Below are 20815 nucleotides of genomic sequence, written 5' to 3' on the forward strand. Positions count from 1 at the left end.
CTACCGATGAAAAATTATGAGAATTCTACCACTGAACTACCGATGAAAAATTATGAGAATTCTACCACTGAACTACCGATGAAAAATTATGAGAATTCTACCACTGAACTACCGATGAAAAATTATGAGAATTCTACCACTGAACTACCGATGAAAAATTATGAGAATTCTACCACTGAACTACCGATGAAAAATTATGAGAATTCTACCACTGAACTACCGATGAAAAATTATGAGAATTCTACCACTGAACTACCGATGAAAAATTATATCATGAGAATTCTATCACTGAACTACCGATGAAAAATTACATCATGAGAATTCTATCACTGAACTACCGATGAAAAATTATGAGAATTCTACCACTGAACTACCGATGAAAAATTTAATAATGGGCATTTCACCATTGACCTACCAATGAAAAAAAGTCATTAGAGGAAGAGTGACATAAAATAGACCCTTTGACTTTTTTTTAAACATGTGCATGAGTATATGTACATTGAATTGTTTGGATTTAGTTCAATGGTGAATAAAAAAAAGTCAATTGTCCATTTTCCCCCACTTGCCTTCATAATGAAAAAAACGATCAATAATTAATTCATAAACAGTTGGTTCTGAAAACCTTGCAAAAAATAGACAACAATATATTTACCTATTGCTCATAATATTTTATTATAATTCGAAACTCAAGTACATAAGCAAAAATAATAAACCTTGCCTCCAACTGCAATGAAGTTATAATACATGTAATATCTGAGAGATTTTTTTCGTTTTCTTCATAAGTACAATATTCTCTACATTATTATTTTGGATCTTAAAAAATTGTTCACCTAGAAAACCCAAAAAACCTTGAAACAATTTATTCAAACTGTGCACAGCACTTTAAATTCACTTATTTATCATCCGCACGCAAAAGTTAACTCTCTTTCCATCTCTTCACTCAATAATTTTCATCTATTTCATATTAAACTCTAAGAATGTTTTTATTCAGATTAGACTCAAATCTCATCTTTTCATAATTTTTTTTTGTTCAATATCTACAAATATTCACAATGTTCCCTGCGATGACTAAACAAATAGGGAGAAAAATCATCGATGCTGTTGCTCCGGGTCACATGTGTCTGATATGAATGATTAAACACACGTCATCAACAGTTTTCATTTTTCTTTGCATTCATGTTGTACAAAACCAAGTGCACATTCTTTTCCATTGGGGTTTCTCTCACGATATGGAGGTACGGTGTATCCAATTTTTTTTCTATTTTTTGTTGAAAGAAAAAGCAAATATCCTATACGACTTGCGCAGGACAGGTACTCACTCGTATATAACTCCTTATTACGTATTCTTATTTTACGCTTTGTTTCACTTTTTTTTTCGTTTTCGCAGTTCATGTGAGGACAGGCCAATTTTCATATGGAGTCTATGTAGCGCCGTTTCGATACTCCTGTCTTGTTTCGTACCCAAAAAAAAATTCCGCTCTGATCTCGACTGAAAATTATCTAGAAGTTGATCGATGGAATGGTCGTAATGAACATGAAGAAATAAATAACTATAACAATTGCGTTTTTCTCCCTAGAGGGTTCAACAAACTTTTTTGCATCCAATAAGGATTTTCGGAATATTTTTTTTCTCGACGGCAATCGCAGCTTCTTCGAAACAATCTTTATTCTTCTCTCATCCTCAGCATGTATTACTGATTTACCTAATTATGTATTTAGTCAACTGGGCGTAAATATCCCGAATTTTTGTGCACTATTTTTTTTAAAACTTTTTATTTCTTTTTTTTTTTATTGTGGCATGGTAATATGTAGTGTAACAAGCCATTGAATATTTTTTTAAATGATTTTTCCGATAACATTCATAAATAAAATGGTTCGTCTATCAATCGCTAGTTGGTTAATTAGCATCTTTGCAACAATAAATTTTATAATTGAAATTTTTTCGTTCAAAAGATAAACAATTTTTTTCTTCGAATAGTATATATAGATTGATTTAATCAATTTTATTTTCAATCTTTAGAATGAATAATCGCTCACCACATCAGTTTCAAAAACTAGCCAATTAAAATTTTTAATTGCGTAATGAATAAATTTAATATGCCGACCGTCTAATTAGAATGTTAATGGTCTCAATGATGCGGTTAAGCGTTTAAATATAATGCAGAGAGCTCAATTAATTATTATCATCTCGTTTTTTGTTTCTCTCTGCTAAAATTTTAGGAAAAAACTAGGAGATTTTGGGGGGTACGGGGAGAAGAAAACGATCAAAATTGAGGGAAAATATAGGCTAGGCTGATATAATTTATTTGAGAAGTTGATGCGCCCGCTCGTTTGCAACTTGTATTCGGGTCTCGTTGGACTCGCCCTGAAAATAAAAAAAAGAAATCGAGTAACAAGTGTTCTAGGTGTATCCCCACCGTCCGCCCCACGCGCGGACTTCCCTAGCCCCCACCATAGCCCCCCCTGAGACGTTGTGTCACACAGGGGGTTAATTATTCCATACGACATGAGCTAGTGAGTCGAGTGAATCGAATTTGACATGCGGCATTTTTGCATTTATCTCGGGAACGAGTGGTTTTAGGAGAAAACGTCACAAGATATTTTTTGCAGAGGATTAAATTTTCCGGCAATAATGTCCTGCGAAGTTTTTTGATTAAATTACTCGTTATCGAGATAATTCAACGGTTAAAACATGAGAATTGTGGTTTCATGTTTTCAACACTTCTGCCGTTTTGTTAATTGTCCTTATCTCAGAAACGAGGGGTTTTGGGAGAAAAATTGACGCATTTTTATTCCAAAATCACACGTTATCGAGATAATCCAACACTTGTAGGATGAAAATCGACTTTTCAAATTTTAGCACTTCTGCCATTTTTTTTTACCTCGGAAACGAGTGGCTACAGAAGACAACATCAAAGGACAAAATGTCCTTTGAAGTTATCTCTCAGAACCAATCGTTATCGAGATAATTCAACATTTAACGGATCGTGAAGAATCAACTTTTTACGTTTTAGCACTTCTGCCTTTTTATTAATTGTCCATGTATCTCGGACGCGAGTGGTTTTCGGAGAAAACTTCATCAGGCCTTTTCCGCCAAAAAATGTCTGATGATTTCATCCTTCAAAACAACTCACTATGAAGATAATACAACATTTAAAAAGATGTAAAAAATCGATTCGTCGTTTCTCAACATTTCTTGAAACACACATTTATCTCGAAAAGGAGTGGCGTGAGGAGAAAAACTCATCCGACCTTTTTTGTAAGTGTGAAAATTTCCAACAAAAAATGTCGTATGAGTTTATCTCCTAAAATCACTCGTTATAGAGATAATAGACGATTTGAAAAGTCTGAATTTCGTTGTTTACCTTGCGATTGATCCTATCAATTTGTCGATTCTGATTTTCGAGTTCACTACCCATATCAATGGCCATGTTCCTCAGATTTCCGATCATTGTGTTGACCTGTCCCATGTTGTCTTCCATCTCATTTTCCCGTGCATCATTAGTGATTTTACCGATATAGCCACCCTGAGGGCCGAGACCATTGCGATCATCCATTACACGTTGCGGTTGATTGTTGACGACTTTTCCGTCGTCGTTGCCCTTCCACGTGCCCTCGTCCTCTTTGAAGCTGGCCCCTCTTCAATTCCGATATTCGATTAGATATTTTTTTAATGGAGTATGACAATCGGAATTGATTCAGTAGTGAAGGAGTGAGGATCAAACGGTAGCGACGAATGAAGTGATCAGTAGGATCAAACTTGCTTGGGGGTCAAATGGGAGAGACAGGCGGCGGGGTCAAAAGGGTCAAACGGGAGAGACGAGCGAAGTGATCGGTAGAATCAAATTTTCTTGTCGATCAAACGGGAGAGGCAGGCGAATAGGTCAAGAGGGTCAAACGGGAGAGACCAGCGAAGTAATTACTCCACTCGCTTCTTCCATTAGACCCTTAAAAACGTTTTACCTTTCTGATTTATTTGTCCGAGAATTAAAACTTGCTAGGGGTCAAACGGGAGGCATGACTGTAGAGATCATTTCACGCTCGTCGCTCCCATTAGACCCTGGAGAAAATTTTATCCTCCATCTGTCGCTCCCGTTTGACCCTCAACCCTGTTTGACCTTGAATAAAATTTAGAGAATCAAACCTTGAGGGTTAAAAGGGAGAGACCGGCGGAGGAGTCAAGAAGGTCAAACGGGAGCGACGAGGGGAGTGATCATTTCTTTTGTCTCTCCCATTAGACCCTGGCGAAAATTTGAACCTCCACATGTCTCTCCCGTTTGACCCAAAATAACATTTGAAGAATTGAACCTTCTTGAGGGTCAAATGGGAGAGACCGGCAGAGCGGTCAAACGGGAGCGACGAGGGGGGTGATCATTTCTTTCGTCTCTCCCATTAGATCCTTGCGACAATTCACCTTCTACCTATCTCTCCCGTTTGACCCTCAACACTGTTTGACCCAAAATAACATTTGAAGAATTACACCTCCTTGAGGGTCAAAAGGGAGGGACCGGCAGAGCGGTCAAGAAGGTCAAACGGGAGGGACGCGGGGAGTGATCATTTCTTTCGTCTCTCCCATTAGACCCTTGCGAAAATTTGAACCCCCATCGGTCTCTCCCATTTGACCCTCAACAGTGTCTCATGCTCTCCTAAATCAACTCCATTCATGACAGATTAATTCAGCAAATTGATTAAAAAATAAATTTTCAAAATTTAATCATGACATTACATCCGACAACTTCACTACTGAATCATTTATATATTCAAGATGAAGTACTTGTTGCAAGGTAGCACACAGAGCCCACAGCATTTCTCCATCCCCGTGAGATTCTTCTCGGCCTCACGCATATCCGCATTTATCTGATCCATACCCTCCTCGATTCGGTCCAATTGCTCTGTTGATTCACGAAAAAAAAAAAATATCGAAATGTATGAGGAATGAATGATATGAGAGAGTGGGTGAATTTTCGTTGAAGGCTCTTGCCATTCTAGTTATCCTGTGAGATTTCAACAAAAGTCTTTAATCTACCGCAGAAATCTGGGTATTTTTAGAGTGAGTTTAAGCTTCACTCGAGTCCGGGAAAATCGGATTTGTTAACCATCAGAGTTCCGGGCTTTCTAATCTAATCTACGGAAATAATGGATGGTTTTCAGCGCAAAAAATATAGTTCAACATAGAGAAAGCTTTAGCAATCATTACCGATGACTTTTTATTCTTACAGTTCGAAAAAAGTCCCAAATTTTTTGAATTTTCAGTAGTAAATTGATGAAACGTAACAGCTTGTTTTTCCTCCCATCTTTTTATCTCCTCAATTATCTCGATAACGACTGGTTCTAGAAAAAAATGTCTGGGGAATAATTTGTAGAGAATTTCCTCAGCTACAAAAAAGATTGTTTGACTTTTCCTCCTAAACCCACTCGTTACCGAGATAATCTCATATTTCCAGAAGCCATCACCTGCAACCTCAGAACAAACAAGATAAAATGACTTTCTTTAAAATTATATATCTCCTGAACTAACGATCCGATTTCCCCAAGTCTGAATTCATTTCAAAGTCCACAAAAATATCTTCAAAATGAGAAAAAAAATCTAAAAATTCACTCACCCGATCTCGAGATATCGACCGTTAGAAAAAAGGTATTTTCTCTCTAGTAAAGTTTCATCACTTCATTACTGAATAATATAATTATTATTCGATTTCTCATTTGATCAGACGTTTCTCTATGTTTCAAAAGCAATGATCCTACGAAATCACAAAGTATACGGCACACATCATCTCATATTTGTTAGGTATAACAATGTATATTATTCGGGTAATGCATGTTTAATGAACAACGTTTAAACTGATATACAATATGTGAATTATAATTCGAGTATAATATTTGCATATCAAGTATTATGTTTCACTCATCACAGAATAATGGTTCGAACAGACTGTTTTGTTGGCCGGTTGGTTGGCGGAGTAGGTGATTTGGTTAGTTGGATATCTGGATAATTAACAAAAATGTTATTCCTCCACAAATAAGAAATTATCGCAACGTTTTTTTTTTCAATTGTTGTAATTATTCATATTCATATTGAAGAATGTGAGTATCTGTATTCTGTCTATCGTGGTCATAAAGTGTCTAGCGAACTCGGTCCCTCCGCATCATCACTACATCATTGAATTTCTCCACATGTACGAACTTTCTGAGTATAAGCATCAGGTATTAGGTTATTTCTAATTAGTTAAATGGCTTACCGCCTTGTTCGTCCAGCATAACGAGAGTTTTCATCCCGACCTCGTGGCTCTAAACAGGCAAACCGGGCAATAAGGTATTTTAAAATGTTTTAGGACCCCCATTTATGCCCGCCACCGCCACCATCATCTCTATTTTTTTTGCAAAATCTTTCCCAATTTTTTTTTATTTAATAATTATTAGGGGGCATCGGAATGGGATTTGGCTGGCGAGATGGGATCGGATAGCCAGGGAAATTTGAGGCGATATGAAAAAAAAAATGAGCCGATTTGGTTCAGTAGTTCGCGAGATACAGCAAAAAAACTTTTCCATTGCGCGATGGGAAAAAGGAACACTTTACGGACGCTTCATGCGATCTTGAAAATATTGTGATGAAAAATGTCATTTGATACTCGTAAAAGCAAGGGTAATTTACTCCCGGAGGCGGAGACCAACCATCCGCGAGTCGCTGAGCGTGCGGATGAGTCTGAAGTCACGCGCGTACGAAAAACTTCACTTTACGGACGGCGAAAAATTAATCGCGATATGTTGCGAACTATTAGGAAACAAGTTTTTTTTTTGTTTCACAAGGAATTCCCGAATCGACCCAGTCGTTTTCGAGATACAGCCGAAAAAAAACTTTATTATCGTGCAGTGGGGAAANTATCGACCGTTAGAAAAAAGGTATTTTCTCTCTAGTAAAGTTTCATCACTTCATTACTGAATAATATAATTATTATTCGATTTCTCATTTGATCAGACGTTTCTCTATGTTTCAAAAGCAATGATCCTACGAAATCACAAAGTATACGGCACACATCATCTCATATTTGTTAGGTATAACAATGTATATTATTCGGGTAATGCATGTTTAATGAACAACGTTTAAACTGATATACAATATGTGAATTATAATTCGAGTATAATATTTGCATATCAAGTATTATGTTTCACTCATCACAGAATAATGGTTCGAACAGACTGTTTTGTTGGCCGGTTGGTTGGCGGAGTAGGTGATTTGGTTAGTTGGATATCTGGATAATTAACAAAAATGTTATTCCTCCACAAATAAGAAATTATCGCAACGTTTTTTTTTTCAATTGTTGTAATTATTCATATTCATATTGAAGAATGTGAGTATCTGTATTCTGTCTATCGTGGTCATAAAGTGTCTAGCGAACTCGGTCCCTCCGCATCATCACTACATCATTGAATTTCTCCACATGTACGAACTTTCTGAGTATAAGCATCAGGTATTAGGTTATTTCTAATTAGTTAAATGGCTTACCGCCTTGTTCGTCCAGCATAACGAGAGTTTTCATCCCGACCTCGTGGCTCTAAACAGGCAAACCGGGCAATAAGGTATTTTAAAATGTTTTAGGACCCCCATTTATGCCCGCCACCGCCACCATCATCTCTATTTTTTTTGCAAAATCTTTCCCAATTTTTTTTTATTTAATAATTATTAGGGGGCATCGGAATGGGATTTGGCTGGCGAGATGGGATTGGATAGCCAGGGAAATTTGAGGCGATATGAAAAAAAAAATGAGCCGATTTGGTTCAGTAGTTCGCGAGATACAGCAAAAAAACTTTTCCATTGCGCGATGGGAAAAAGGAACACTTTACGGACGCTTCATGCGATCTTGAAAATATTGTGATGAAAAATGTCATTTGATACTCGTAAAAGCAAGGGTAATTTACTCCCGGAGGCGGAGACCAACCATCCGCGAGTCGCTGAGCGTGCGGATGAGTCTGAAGTCACGCGCGTACGAAAAACTTCACTTTACGGACGGCGAAAAATTAATCGCGATATGTTGCGAACTATTAGGAAACAAGTTTTTTTTTTGTTTCACAAGGAATTCCCGAATCGACCCAGTCGTTTTCGAGATACAGCCGAAAAAAAACTTTATTATCGTGCAGTGGGGAAAAGTGACACTTTACGGACGCTTCACGTGATCGCGAAAGTATTGTGATAAAAAATGTCGTTTTGTACTCGTAGAAAAATGGTTGTTTACTGCCGGAGCAGGAGGCCAAGCTTCGGAATCGCCGCGTATGCGGAGAAGTCTGAAGTCACGCGCGTACGAAAAACTTCACTTTACGGACGGCGAAAAATTGATTTTCNCACTTTACGGACGGCGAAAAAATAGTCGCGATATGTTGCGAACTATTAGGAAACAATTTTTTTTTTGTTTCACAAGGAATTCCCGAATCGACCCAGTCGTTTTCGAGATACAGCCGAAAAAAAACTTTATTATCGTGCAGTGGGGAAAAGTGACACTTTACGGACGCTTCACGTGATCGCGAAAGTATTGTGACGAAACAGGTTGGTTGATACTCGCAGAAAAATGGTTGTTTACTACCAGACGCGAGGGGCAACCGTTCGCGAATCACGGAGCGTGCGGAGAAGTCTGAAGTCACGCGCGTACGAAAAACTTCACTTTACGGACGGCGAAAAAATAGTCGCGATATGTTGCGAACTATTAGGAAACAATTTTTTTTTTGTTTCACAAGGAATTCCCGAATCGACCCAGTCGTTTTCGAGATACAGCCGAAAAAAAACTTTATTATCGTGCAGTGGGGAAAAGTGACACTTTACGGACGCTTCACGTGATCGCGAAAGTATTGTGACGAAACAGGTTGGTTGATACTCGCAGAAAAATGGTTGTTTACTACCAGACGCGAGGGGCAACCGTTCGCGAATCACGGAGCGTGCGGAGAAGTCTGAAGTCACGCGCGTACGAAAAACTTCACTTTACGGACGGCGAAAAAATAGTCGCGATATGTTGCGAACTATTAGGAAACAAGTTTTTTTTTTGTTTCACAAGGAATTCCCGAATCGACCCAGTCGTTTTCGAGATACAGCCGAAAAAAAACTTTATTATCGTGCAGTGGGGAAAAGTGACACTTTACGGACGCTTCACGTGATCGCGAAAGTATTGTGATAAAAAATGTCGTTTTGTACTCGTAGAAAAATGGTTGTTTACTGCCGGAGCAGGAGGCCAAGCTTCGGAATCGCCGCGTATGCGGAGAAGTCTGAAGTCACGCGCGTACGAAAAACTTCACTTTACGGACGGCGAAAAATTGATTTTCTCGATACCTCGGGAACTACTGGGGCTAGACGAGTAATTTTTTTTTCATTTCGTGTGAAATCTTGGTCTTGGGGTGAGGAATAGGAATAATTTAAATTCACAATACAGCTTTTGGTGAGCGGCGGACGGTCAGCTACGCAAAGAATAAAAAATTATCTTCAATAAACTCGCACCGGCGAAATATAACACATGGAAATGGTATTATATTTCGACAAAATGATACAATTTCAACTCTAGGCGACTGATGGGGCAGGTACGATATATTACGGATTGACATTAAGCTCTCCTCTGGAATAAATTGTTATTTTTGGTAAATATGGGGTTCAAGCGGCCGGTCTCCCCTATTTTACTCTTTTTTTTCTGTTGTTTACGGCTTTTGGACGTGCATACATATGCGTAATTACACGGATACATACCACTAATCTATATTTTATATATACCATGACAACTAGTAGCTATTCAACGATATTAGTGCCTACGAAAATAATAATTTGGGATTATTATGGATTGAATTCGGTAGTGGTGGTGTTATGTGAGGGGTGGGTTTTGACGTCTTGTTGAGTGTTCAATTATTTCGAGGGGGAGTGGTTTTAGGGGAAAATTTCGTAAGAGATTTTTTGTTGGAAATTGTCTACTCCACAAGAAGTTTCCAACACATCTTCGCCTAGAACCACCAGGTTACGAGATAAAAGGTCAATTCCAAAAATTGCGAGAAGACTTATCAACTTTTAAAACCGAACAAAATGATCAGTTTTAAAATGAAATTATCTCGACAACGACTGGTTTTAGACGAAAACTTCATAAAAAATTTTTTGTTAGAAATGTTCTCCTCTACAAAAAGTTTCCAATACATTTTCTCCTAAAATTACTAGTTTCCGAGATACGAGCACAATTACAAAAAGTCAGAAGACCGATAAATTTTTCGACTCTTCAAAACAATCAGTTGTAAAAGGGGAATATCTCTATAACCAGTGGTTTTATGAAAAAATGTTATAAGACATGTTTCATTCAAAATTTTCTCCTCTACAAAAAGTTCCCCTTACATTTTCGCGTGAAACCACTCCTTCCCGCGATAAACCGCTCCCCACCAAAACCGTCAAAATCGACTCATCCCAATTCACCCCTCCTCCACCAGAAACTCAAACTCATGGTGATGTATCAACAGGGTATCTGTCACAATAACTGATCAACCGGCCTAGTGTAAACTCTGTCATAAAAAAAAATAGTGACACCATGCTTGATCTATTCCCCATCACCTCATCAACCGTCTCACTAAACCTAACTAATGTCAAAATCACTGTATAAGTATTGGTTCCGAGTTTCATATGTACATGTTCATCAATATCATGTCAATTGACTGTCAATTTGTCTTAGTCAAGGTATTGTTGTGGATTGAATATCAGGATATACTCATAATAAATTAAATAACCAAAGCAATAAGAGAGGCTCGTGAGAACATAAGATAAACCCGACACACATAATCATGATTTTTCATACGAGATAACGAAAATATTTGGAATGGAAAAATAAAGAATTTGACAAAAAAAAAACTAAAAACGCTTACCGCCTTGATGATCTAACATCACAAGAGTATTCGCCCCAACTTCCTCGCTCTACGACGGCCAACGTATTCGGCAACCGGAACGAAACATCATTCAGTATATGATTAAAAACTGCGAAATTAATTTACAACAAAAGAAGAAAGAAAATAATAATAAATTTGAGGGATAATCCACCGTGCTCTCAGTCTTGTGGGACTACTCTAATCAACTAATGGCTGATATGCCGAGACTTGAGGTGATGATAACTGAAATTAATCTAATTTCTAGTGCTCGTCTAGGTTCTAATGAACTAATCGGGGTATTCCCTCATGACGGTAAAGCACAGTGGGTTGGAGGTGATCCAGCCATCGATATAACTAAACAGAAATGATGATTGAATGGGGGAAATCAATTGTCAAGTGGTGAAAGATGTCAATCGACCTGAAATTTGCTCATCAAATTTATGACAAAAATCCGCCTTTCTTAATTGCTGATTATCTCGTTAACGAGTGGTTTTAGAGAAAAATGTCAGAATAAACTTTTTGTAGGGAATTAAATTTGCAATAAAAAATGTTTTGTGACATTTTCTCCTAAACCAACTCCTTCTCCAGATAACCGCGGAAACGCGAAAAGAATCACATGAAACTTGACATTTCATCGACTTTCATCACTCGATTAAATTCCCATTAGTTCCATAAAATATTCCGTCCTCATGACGGAAGAGCATAGTGGGTTGGAGGTGATCTAGCCATCGATATAACTAAACAGAAATGATGATTTGTTGAGGGAAATCAGTTGTCAAGTGGTGAAAAGGGCGAATCGACCTGAAATTTCCTCATAAAAAATATGACAAAAATCCATCTTCCTTGATTGCTGATTATCTCGTTAACGAGTGGTTTTAGAGGAAAACGTCATACTAAACATTTTGCAGAAAATTAAATTTCCAACAAAAAATATTCTACGACATTTTCTTCTAAACCAACTCCCTCTCCAGATAATCGCAAAAATCCAAAAATAATCACATGACACTTGAAATTTCATCGACCTCCACCACTTGCTTAAATTCCCATTAGTTCCATAAAATACCGATGCCTTTCAATTACTGCAATGCAGTGCCCAGTGATGATGAAATAATAATTCATAGAAATAATAAGTACCACCTAGAAGCGTCTATGAGACCACAACACATAAAGGAAACGAGGAGTAATGAATAATCGATGAAGGAAACAGGATAATTAAAAAAAATATATAGTTGTCTGATGATTGATTGAGAGACAGACTAGGCGAATGTATGGACAAGCACATCAACTGAAAAGAGGAAGCCCGTCCATATACTGATAACCAAATTATGAAAGTGCTACTCAACACGTCTGATAATTCAACATATTTCTATTACGTTAATTAATTAATACAGCGAGGCATTTTATTCGTACATAGAGAATACCTTTGTCCAAATAATTTAATGATTTTCATAAGGCCTAGATAACGGCCAGAGGGCCTAGTTCGGTGAGGAGCGAGAGAGAGATAGAGAGAGAGAAGGACAATTGAAAATTTAAATAATTCACTTTTTTATATTAGAAAACACAGCGAAACATTCAACTACAGCTACATATATATATGCGAGTTGCACTTTTATACTCGTGATTTATGACTGTTAAATCGAGAAGCGAGACAATGAAGCTTTGTTATTCAAGCTTTCAGATTGATCTAATGACTGATTGAAAAGTTAAAAGACAGATTTTAATAATGAACTCGCTTCTTAATATGCGAATATGTATGTAGCATAGTATAGTGGTGTGAGGCACAGAGCGTATGCAATAATTTTTGCAAGAAATATCACTGAATCTGCGACAATTAATCATCGAAAAGAGTGATAGAGACAAACGATATAAGTTGAAGAAATTAAATAAACTGAAATAATCGTTGATCCAATTATATTTAATGATATGCTGTGTGAATGCTCTTGTACTGTATCATGAATGGAAAAATAATCTGTCTGATTAAATTGGTCATCAGCAATTATTGAACAAATAAACATCATCTGGTGGCGTTGATATTTGGTGTGGTGGTGGCTGGTGGTGGTTGTGGTGATAAAAATCAGTGAGGATCAATGCGGTTATAGGATTGTTTGTTAACAGGTTAATTATTCAATCGTCATTATCAGTCTGGGTTAAATAATAATGGAGGCAGTGCAGTCATACGTTAAATAAAATTCAAAATAAAATTTTAAAACGATAAATACAGGGTAATAAATCATAGAAAAACAGTCACATCTCATTAACGTCAACTGGCAACTCTCAATCATTCATTTTATCTTTGTATTTATCAACAATGTCTGACTTATTTAAGTAATTAATCTCCATTGTACAATTGTACCCACCAACCAACCTAGATAGGCCAAGAACAACGCGTCATAGTCATTCCCTCTTTAAGATTTCTTACCTTAAATTATTATCAATCAACATATTATTGCACACATTAGTAGTTCATCATCCATTATTGCCCCATGTTACGAGTCATATTAGAGTGAACAAGAGAAAATTTGAAGTTTGAGGGCCCACGCGTTATTGATATTTAATCGTTCCTCTCGCAATGATAAATAAACGAACGACTAAAATGTGGTTAAATCAAAACGAACAAAATCGGGGAGGGCCATTTGGCCCAAAAACCATTTGTCCAATGATTTTTCGTCCAATATGAGCTCCGTCCGAAAATACTTTTCGTCCAAAAACCACTTGGTCTCAAAAACATTTCGTCCACTGTATTGGACGTCCAATTCGATATAAAAATTTGGAGGAGCAATGACCCGATAATGGAATAACACAGGGAAATATAAACACAAATTTGAGGAATCCGAATTCAATTACTCATTGATAAGGACACGAAACCAGAATAACGTATCACGGACGAAAAAATTTAATAGAAAAACCTATCGAATTCGTTGGAAAATTTTATTGAATTTCTGTTGAACTGTTCTGTTAGTTTTTGGCCGATTCTATTAAAATGTTCAATAGTAAATATTCAGTAGAAAAAGTCAATCGAATTCAATTTTTCTGTATAACTTATTCTATTGAGATATTTTCTGTAGAATTTCCTCGGCTCAAATTTTTCAAGTTTTTTCTTTTGATGAAAAAAACGTGGAAAATTTGAGTCGAGCAAATTCTATAGAAAATATATGACAAGAATAAGTTACATAGAAAAATTGAATTCTGTTGACTTTTTCTATTGATTTTTTTCTATTGAACATGTCAATAGAATCAGCCAAAAACTAATAGAAAGTTTAATATAAATTCAATAGAATTTTCTAACGAATTCGATAGGTTTTTCTATAAAAAATTTTCGTGTGTGATACAAGAGGTGAAAAAATTGTTGGCATAATCGACATAAAGTGTTGTGAAGTATTTTGTTAATTGTTATAGTTTTTCGTAATTGGAATTGTTCAAAAAAGTTCAAATGTTGACAAATGTTAGGGGAAAGTGTGTCAATTGTTATCAATTGTCACTTGTAATCTTGTTTATAAATAAATTATTTATTTATACATTTTGTTTATTTATAAATTATTTATAACTAAACAATAACAATAACAACAGACAATAAACAATAATATAATATTTATATTATTGTAGATTTATTTATAAACAATAATATTTATATTATTGTTTATTTATAAATAAATTATTTATTTATAATAATAATATAAACATAATATAAACATTATTATTCATTTACAAATAAACAATAATATAAATATAAACAATAATAAACAATATAAACAATAATATAAATATTATTGTTTATAAATAATACAGCATATTATTGTTTATTTATAAATAATTTATTTATTTATTGTTTGTTTATAAATAAATAATTTATTTATTGTTTATTTATAAATAAATAATTTATTTATAAATAAATAATTTATTTATAAATCTTGTTTATTTATAAATTGTCCATAAATAAATTGCATAAATATTTTTTGTTTAAACAATTGGATGAAAATTTGATTGTAAAAAAAATGGACGAAAACTTAGACGAAATGTAATTGGACGAAAGAATTTTGGACGAAAACCACCGGATTTCCAAAAATCATCCCCCGATATTACTGAAATTACTATTAGTAGAGCTGTTAAACTCACCTCCCTGGTCGTCGAGTGCGACCAGAGTGCGGATGCCGGCCTCCTTGCTCTATTCGTACAGAGGCAGCAAAACACACACAACCACCACGAGTGTTAAAGAGTCGGAGTATTAAATGGTTTCAGTATAATAGTATATATTTTTTTAAAGTATATCAAGTAAGTATAAGTAATAAGTAATGCCATGTGGTGATTACTCATAAAAATGAATATAATATTACATGATAATATTATATTCACCTAGATATTACGAAATGAGTTACAATAGTTTATCTGCTGCAGGTATAATATCATATGTTTTTGTCATCAGAAGTTTTTTTTTTTTTCATAAAGTAATGAATAAGCGAGTGGGTGACGTTTACACATTTTTTTTTTTTCATGGAGGCTTGGTGAATTTATAAAAAAAGATGGAAAAAAAATTGAGACAGTAGAGGTGAACTGCAGGCGAAGTATCAGAATAGAGCGACAGTTATGTATATTCAGGATAGAGACACTGTGAATTTGGAGAAATGTTGCTTTCATCTTGAGTTTTTTCATCTTCATGCACATACTTTAAGATGTTTTTTATTCTTTTTTTCTCTCGAGTTATTTTAGGAAAGCTATTTTCAACATCTGACAGGTGTTTCATTCTAATTATTATCTGAAATCAGTGGTTCATGTGTTCAGCAGCCACGCAAGTATTATTAATAATTTTTATACATAAATTTAGGGGGGGGAGGGGGTGTGTCTGCGTGGATGTGAGAGCAAGCACTCGAGCAGCCAGACAAGGCACAAGTTGTAATAGTTATTGAAATTAATAAAAAAAAATTTATCGACAAACAACAGACGTACATCACATACATACAATATCACGTACTTCGGTATTAGCGTTCAGTACGTGATGATTTAAATTTCATCAGTTGTTTTGATTTTTCAAAATATTTTTATAACGGACAGATCAAGATGGTCAGACACGCCATAGACAGCCAAGCAAGCGGACAGACAGACATTGAAATATTGACAGTCAGAGAAGGGCCAACACACATACGTCAGTGACGATCAGACGACAACAATAGCTTCGTTACGCTTTGTGATAAATTCTACGCTCATATATTGTTCACGCGTTATCACCTGCGTGACGAATACAAAAAAAAAATACATCTATGAAAACTCGATTTTGTGCAGAAGAGAGAAATAGTTGAGATATTTAAGGCAAATACGTCTCATCTTTAGTATCTCAGATAGACAAAACAGCAGTTCTGCAACGAATTGTTGAGAAATAAGGATCGATAGTCTGACGTGCATTCTCTTTCAGCCCTCTTTTACCCATATTTTTGGATTCTCACAGATAATACATAATCCACAGTATATGCACATCGATTGAAACAATCCCAGGGTGATTAGATAAACCGAAAATACAGAAGAGGATGCGTTATCAACATGAAGATTCTTTAACAGGATTACAGTTAGACTCTGCGATGACAGAGTGTTGAGGGGGATTATCTCATACATGACGCTCATCACGATGAATTGATGACGATTACAGATTCTGACAGTAATGACAGAAACATGAGGAAGATCGGGGACAGAACGCGAGATTAATATTTTTTTTTAAATCTATTTTTAACGGAACGGATGTTTGAGTGACTTACCTCCTCGCATAGGGCCAGCATACGCCGTGTGCTTTCCAAGGACTGTAACAGAGAATTACGGAGTTTCATCAGATATGCCTTGGGGAGGCTGGCAATTCGATTAGACTCAACATCTGCAGATATCGGGAAAACCATTCTGCATTGTTGAAAATTTTTGTCTGAAATTTCTGGTAGGGGAGGTTCAAAAATGTCTGTTAACGCGAGGAACCGAAAGCTAGTGGAAGATTTGATTTTTGTGAATTTAGAGGTGTGCGAGTATTTTCAAGTCATGTGCAAGCTCCTTCGCCCTTGAAAACATTTGCCCATGTGATTGACCCCTGCGCTCTAAATCCCCTGAATTGAAGCTTTCGGTGGCTTCAGCTTTCCAAATTAATCGATTCCCTCTCATTCATTATTGAATTAACTAAAATACCAAATTTATGTTATTAGTTCTCCAAGTCTATTAATCTACCCATTTCTTCATCTAACTTGATTTTATCATTTATTCATTCAACATTCATAATTCCGTAGGAAAAATCCTCAAAATCTTGGACCTCCGACGCGATCAACTGTTGAACTAATTATTTCCCTATGAATCGATATTCTGACCCTAACATTAATATCCATTTTCATTTATTTTCATTATATCTTCATCCATCGCCTGCATATTGCCCAGACAATTACCAGCAAATTCGATTATTATCTCGCAAAATAATCATGATGGAGTGTTTGCAGTGGTCACATGACCTAAATTAATATGAAGCTGAAGCAGGCGAACTCTTCAATTTGTCGAATCTAGGGGTGTGCGAGTATTTTCAAGTTATGTGCAAGCTCTCTCGCAGTTGAAAAACACTTGCCCATGTGATTGTTTGACCCTTGCGTCCTGAAACCACCTAAATTGAAGCTTTCGGTGGCTTCCGCTTCCCAAATTAATCGATTCCCTCTCATTAATCAGTGAATTCATGTCGCGTAATTTATAATATTCCTGAATAAAATAATACTTACTTCATCAGTCACTTGGCCTGCCTTAAGCTGTAACTCCTGCAGCTCTGTGCGAGGTGGACCACCACCCTCGGCAGGTTCTGCCGCTGTTGTTGGTGCTGGCATTCTGTCGCCGCTTTTCCCGCTATTTTATTTCAAGTTCAGCCCTCACTGTCGAGCCCCCAGTGCCCGAAGTCGATGCAATATGGGACTGGAAGACAGAAAGCAGAGGAATATGTCACTGTCGTATTACTCCTGTATATTTCCGATACGTCACAGTTGTCAACATAAAATGACAGCCGTTAGCTTAATAAATTTATCGTCCGGCCGCAGCCGCGGAAGACTCGGAGTTCTCAGTGACTCCTGAGGCAGTTAATATTAATGTAATAACACATTATTTTACCGAAAATTAATTCAATGACTGGGAAATGTGCCTGACTATCCCGAACATCGGACTGGGACTGGCCTTCCGTCGGCTGCCAACGGTAAAATCAATATGAACGGGCATGGGTCATTGCGTTGCTGCGCCGTGTACCAAAAGGGCACTCCAGTTATCATGCGCAGTTGTTTCGTTCTCATTTTCAACATATGACAGTGGTAACTGTGATAGTCTATTTCAAGGCTGAACAACTGCAGGGCTTTATATTTTTGGATAAACAAATGACAGGAGCATGGAGCTTTTGGGGATAACGTCACAAGCCGGATATGGCCGGAAGAGACTGATCCTTTGATTACGCGATAGCTTCACTGCCGGATGTGTTTATGTAAAATGAAGGTGAAGGATCTGACATTTGGAGAAAATAATAAAATATCTTAGCTTTCTCAGGATCTTGATGTAATCAATGTCTAGTCGTGTTATTATTGCACTGATAGCATGATTCATTTATTCCAAACGAGATTCGGTAACTATTAACGAGTGGTAGGGTGGCACCAACCACTGGATTTTCTGTCATGGGTTTCTTAATTCGTGGCTCATCATCAATACGACAGGTGAAAATTGAGTTGTATCATGTTTGGAGGAACGATAAGTCAATAGTAAGAGTGACATCAATTTGTATAAAATTCATCCTTTGGTTACGCGATAGCTTCAGTACCGGATGTGTTTATGTAAAGTGAAGGTGAAGGATCAGACATTTGGAGAAAATAACAACAACGCTAATTCAATTAAAGATGTGATCTTTGGCTAAATTATTTTAGCGTTCTGAGGCTCCTGATATAATCAGTGTCTAGTCATGTTATTATTGTTTATATTCGTGTGGAGCTTATGCCATAGTTTCTCTCTAAACAGTCAGTCTCTCACGGAGAGGACAGACTCCCTCAACTTTACGTGTTTTATTGAATTTATTCTGGTCTGTTTCCATAATTCTAAGAGTTATTCCTAGTCATTTTAGACGAATCAAAATGATGACGTATGAAAATGATCTCTCGATCGTCATCACGGAAATCATTTCAATGAAAAATAGATGATTCACCAATTCTTAGTCATTACTTGGATGTAATCTATTTCGAACCGTTAAATTCCGAAATAGTTTTTTTTTATTTTTTTTTTATTCATGTATTAACCTACAATGGGTTATTTACAATCATTTGGGTGATGATTACATATCCATTTTACTTAGCTCGTTATATTACTTTAGTTACAGTAGTCTTTGGTCGTTTAGATTCTAATCTTGTAAGTTTTAATAAACTCGTGTATAATTTTAATAGGTTCTAGTCTTTTGAGAACGAGGAGTGAATCTATGGTAAAGGGCCTTGGACATTTGATTTTGATTAGCTGTCCGAAATAGTTTTATAATTTTTTTCAATCGACTAATTTCTGTTTCTATTCGATGTCATTACGCTCAGGGTGTAATTACTTCTAATGTATATTATTAACAAAGTATTGCCAATTTTTTTATGGTCCAAAGACAACAGTATGAAGACAATATTTTGTGATAATTTTGTTTATTTATAGATTTGAATAAATACCCCTGAAGAGAAATGTCTTGTGCATTCGAAAAGTTGTGCAATTTCCTCGCATTTTGTGGTTTTCAAAAACAATTTTCATTATCTTTATCTGCACTTGACCGAGAATAATGGCTGGAACTAGTCAATTTAGAGTTAATTACATGTTCGATATTTATTATTGATACTTCACCTGGATACGATGATTCAGATGTTTCTCCAATTGACGATACTGTCACCCCCCGTTAAACTTTGACAGCAGTCAATGCTGAATTGACAACCGGAATATCAGATGAGTTTCGCAGAAGGGCGTTCACGCAGCCTCACACGCAAGGCACCAGGCGTACACTGTGTAATGATATGTACAGTTAAATATAAAACATCCGATAAATCTCCTCTCGGTGTGGGCGGAGGGATGAAAAAACTTACCGAAGAAAAAAGAACAACTAAGACTATTCTATTAACAAAAAATGTGATTGGTCGGTTGTAAATTAGTTCTTTTCATTCATTCGTTGGTGTTTCTGCAAGACTGCCAACTTAATAATTAAGAATTTGTTGTATTGATTACACATAAAATCATATGATGTTATTACCGACTGATGGTCAGGGAGGAATTTTCATTACCATCAGTCGATAAAGTAGAATATTTAAGATAATGTGCCGACTAGTGGTATATGCGGCAGTTGGTAAGAGCGAAAATGATGAAAATTCAAATTGTAGATTAAAATCGTCGATACAGGGGGCGCACATCGTTTGCACATGTGAATATCTAATTTGAAAAAGGATAGCGAGTGGAAAAGACTGATTGGCCAGACGGAAATTCGGTCAATCGTCCCTTTGATCGCAGCCTTTTCGCATCCAATACATAAATTTGTTTTTTTTCCCCCTCTCCGGATTGCCGTTGATGGACGGTCATCGGTGCCCCGTGAAGAACATTGAAAATTCGTGGTTTCCCTTTTGAAAATGAATACAAAGACTTCACTTTGCAATTCATCGTCAAAAGAAATCATTTATCAACATATTTGATATGGTCTGCCGTCTCTCGCACTATAGAAGCGTTGAGGATGATTCTATGCGATGTCGGGTGTGGATTTTTCTTTTTTTTTTTTTTCTCTTCTTCTTTTCACACAAAACTACTACTTACATACCTCTGACTCGATCTCGCTCAGCTTCCGTTCTTTCCTATAGAAATAATATGCTAATCCCCCTTGTAGGGAAAGGCGGAGTTTAAAAAGTGCGCCGATAAATTCTCAAGACTTTTGACGTAATTTTGTTCCCTCCTATTCCCTATCCCCCCCCCC

The 20815-nt window shown here is 36.3% G+C and overlaps 1 protein-coding gene across 5 annotated transcripts; it reads right to left on the reverse strand.

The window, feature by feature from the left end:
• Positions 1 to 647: 647 nt before the first annotated feature.
• LOC107043649 (synaptosomal-associated protein 25) lies at positions 648 to 20032 on the reverse strand. Of its 5 annotated transcripts, XM_015265223.1 has the most exons (8): positions 19944 to 20032; positions 19708 to 19862; positions 17595 to 17781; positions 16611 to 16652; positions 14983 to 15031; positions 4775 to 4892; positions 3366 to 3639; positions 648 to 2365 (listed from the first exon to the last, which is right to left on the reverse strand). In XM_015265223.1, the coding sequence occupies exons 3-8, from the start codon at positions 17694 to 17696 to the stop codon at positions 2303 to 2305; spliced, it is 648 nt and encodes a 215-aa protein (XP_015120709.1). In that variant the 5' UTR covers positions 17697 to 17781; positions 19708 to 19862; positions 19944 to 20032; the 3' UTR covers positions 648 to 2302. The 5 variants fall into 5 exon arrangements, with proteins under 5 accessions (XP_015120709.1, XP_015120710.1, XP_015120713.1 ...); XM_015265224.1 differs by lacking the exon at positions 19944 to 20032 and having other exon boundaries at positions 19708 to 19916; XM_015265227.1 differs by lacking the exons at positions 14983 to 15031; positions 19708 to 19862; positions 19944 to 20032 and adding exons at positions 7505 to 7553; positions 17974 to 18052.
• Between the last annotated feature and the right edge of the window lie 783 nt (positions 20033 to 20815).

Source organism: Diachasma alloeum, unplaced genomic scaffold (assembly GCF_001412515.2).
Source record: "Diachasma alloeum isolate Michigan unplaced genomic scaffold, Dall2.0 Dall_scaffold_00608, whole genome shotgun sequence".
Classification (NCBI taxonomy): domain Eukaryota; kingdom Metazoa; phylum Arthropoda; class Insecta; order Hymenoptera; family Braconidae; genus Diachasma; species Diachasma alloeum.

Excerpts from the sequence above, each read along its gene's own strand:
- LOC107043649 (XM_015265223.1), bottom strand. The coding sequence starts at position 17,696 with ATGCCAGCACCAACAACAGCGGCAGAACCTGCCGAGGGTGGTGGTCCA. Across the intron at positions 16,653-17,594 it reads CAGGCCAAGTGACTGATGAA|TCCTTGGAAAGCACACGGCG; the intron begins GTAAGTATTATT and ends TCTCTGTTACAG. Across the intron at positions 15,032-16,610 it reads TGCTGGCCCTATGCGAGGAG|AGCAAGGAGGCCGGCATCCG; the intron begins GTAAGTCACTCA and ends CTGTACGAATAG.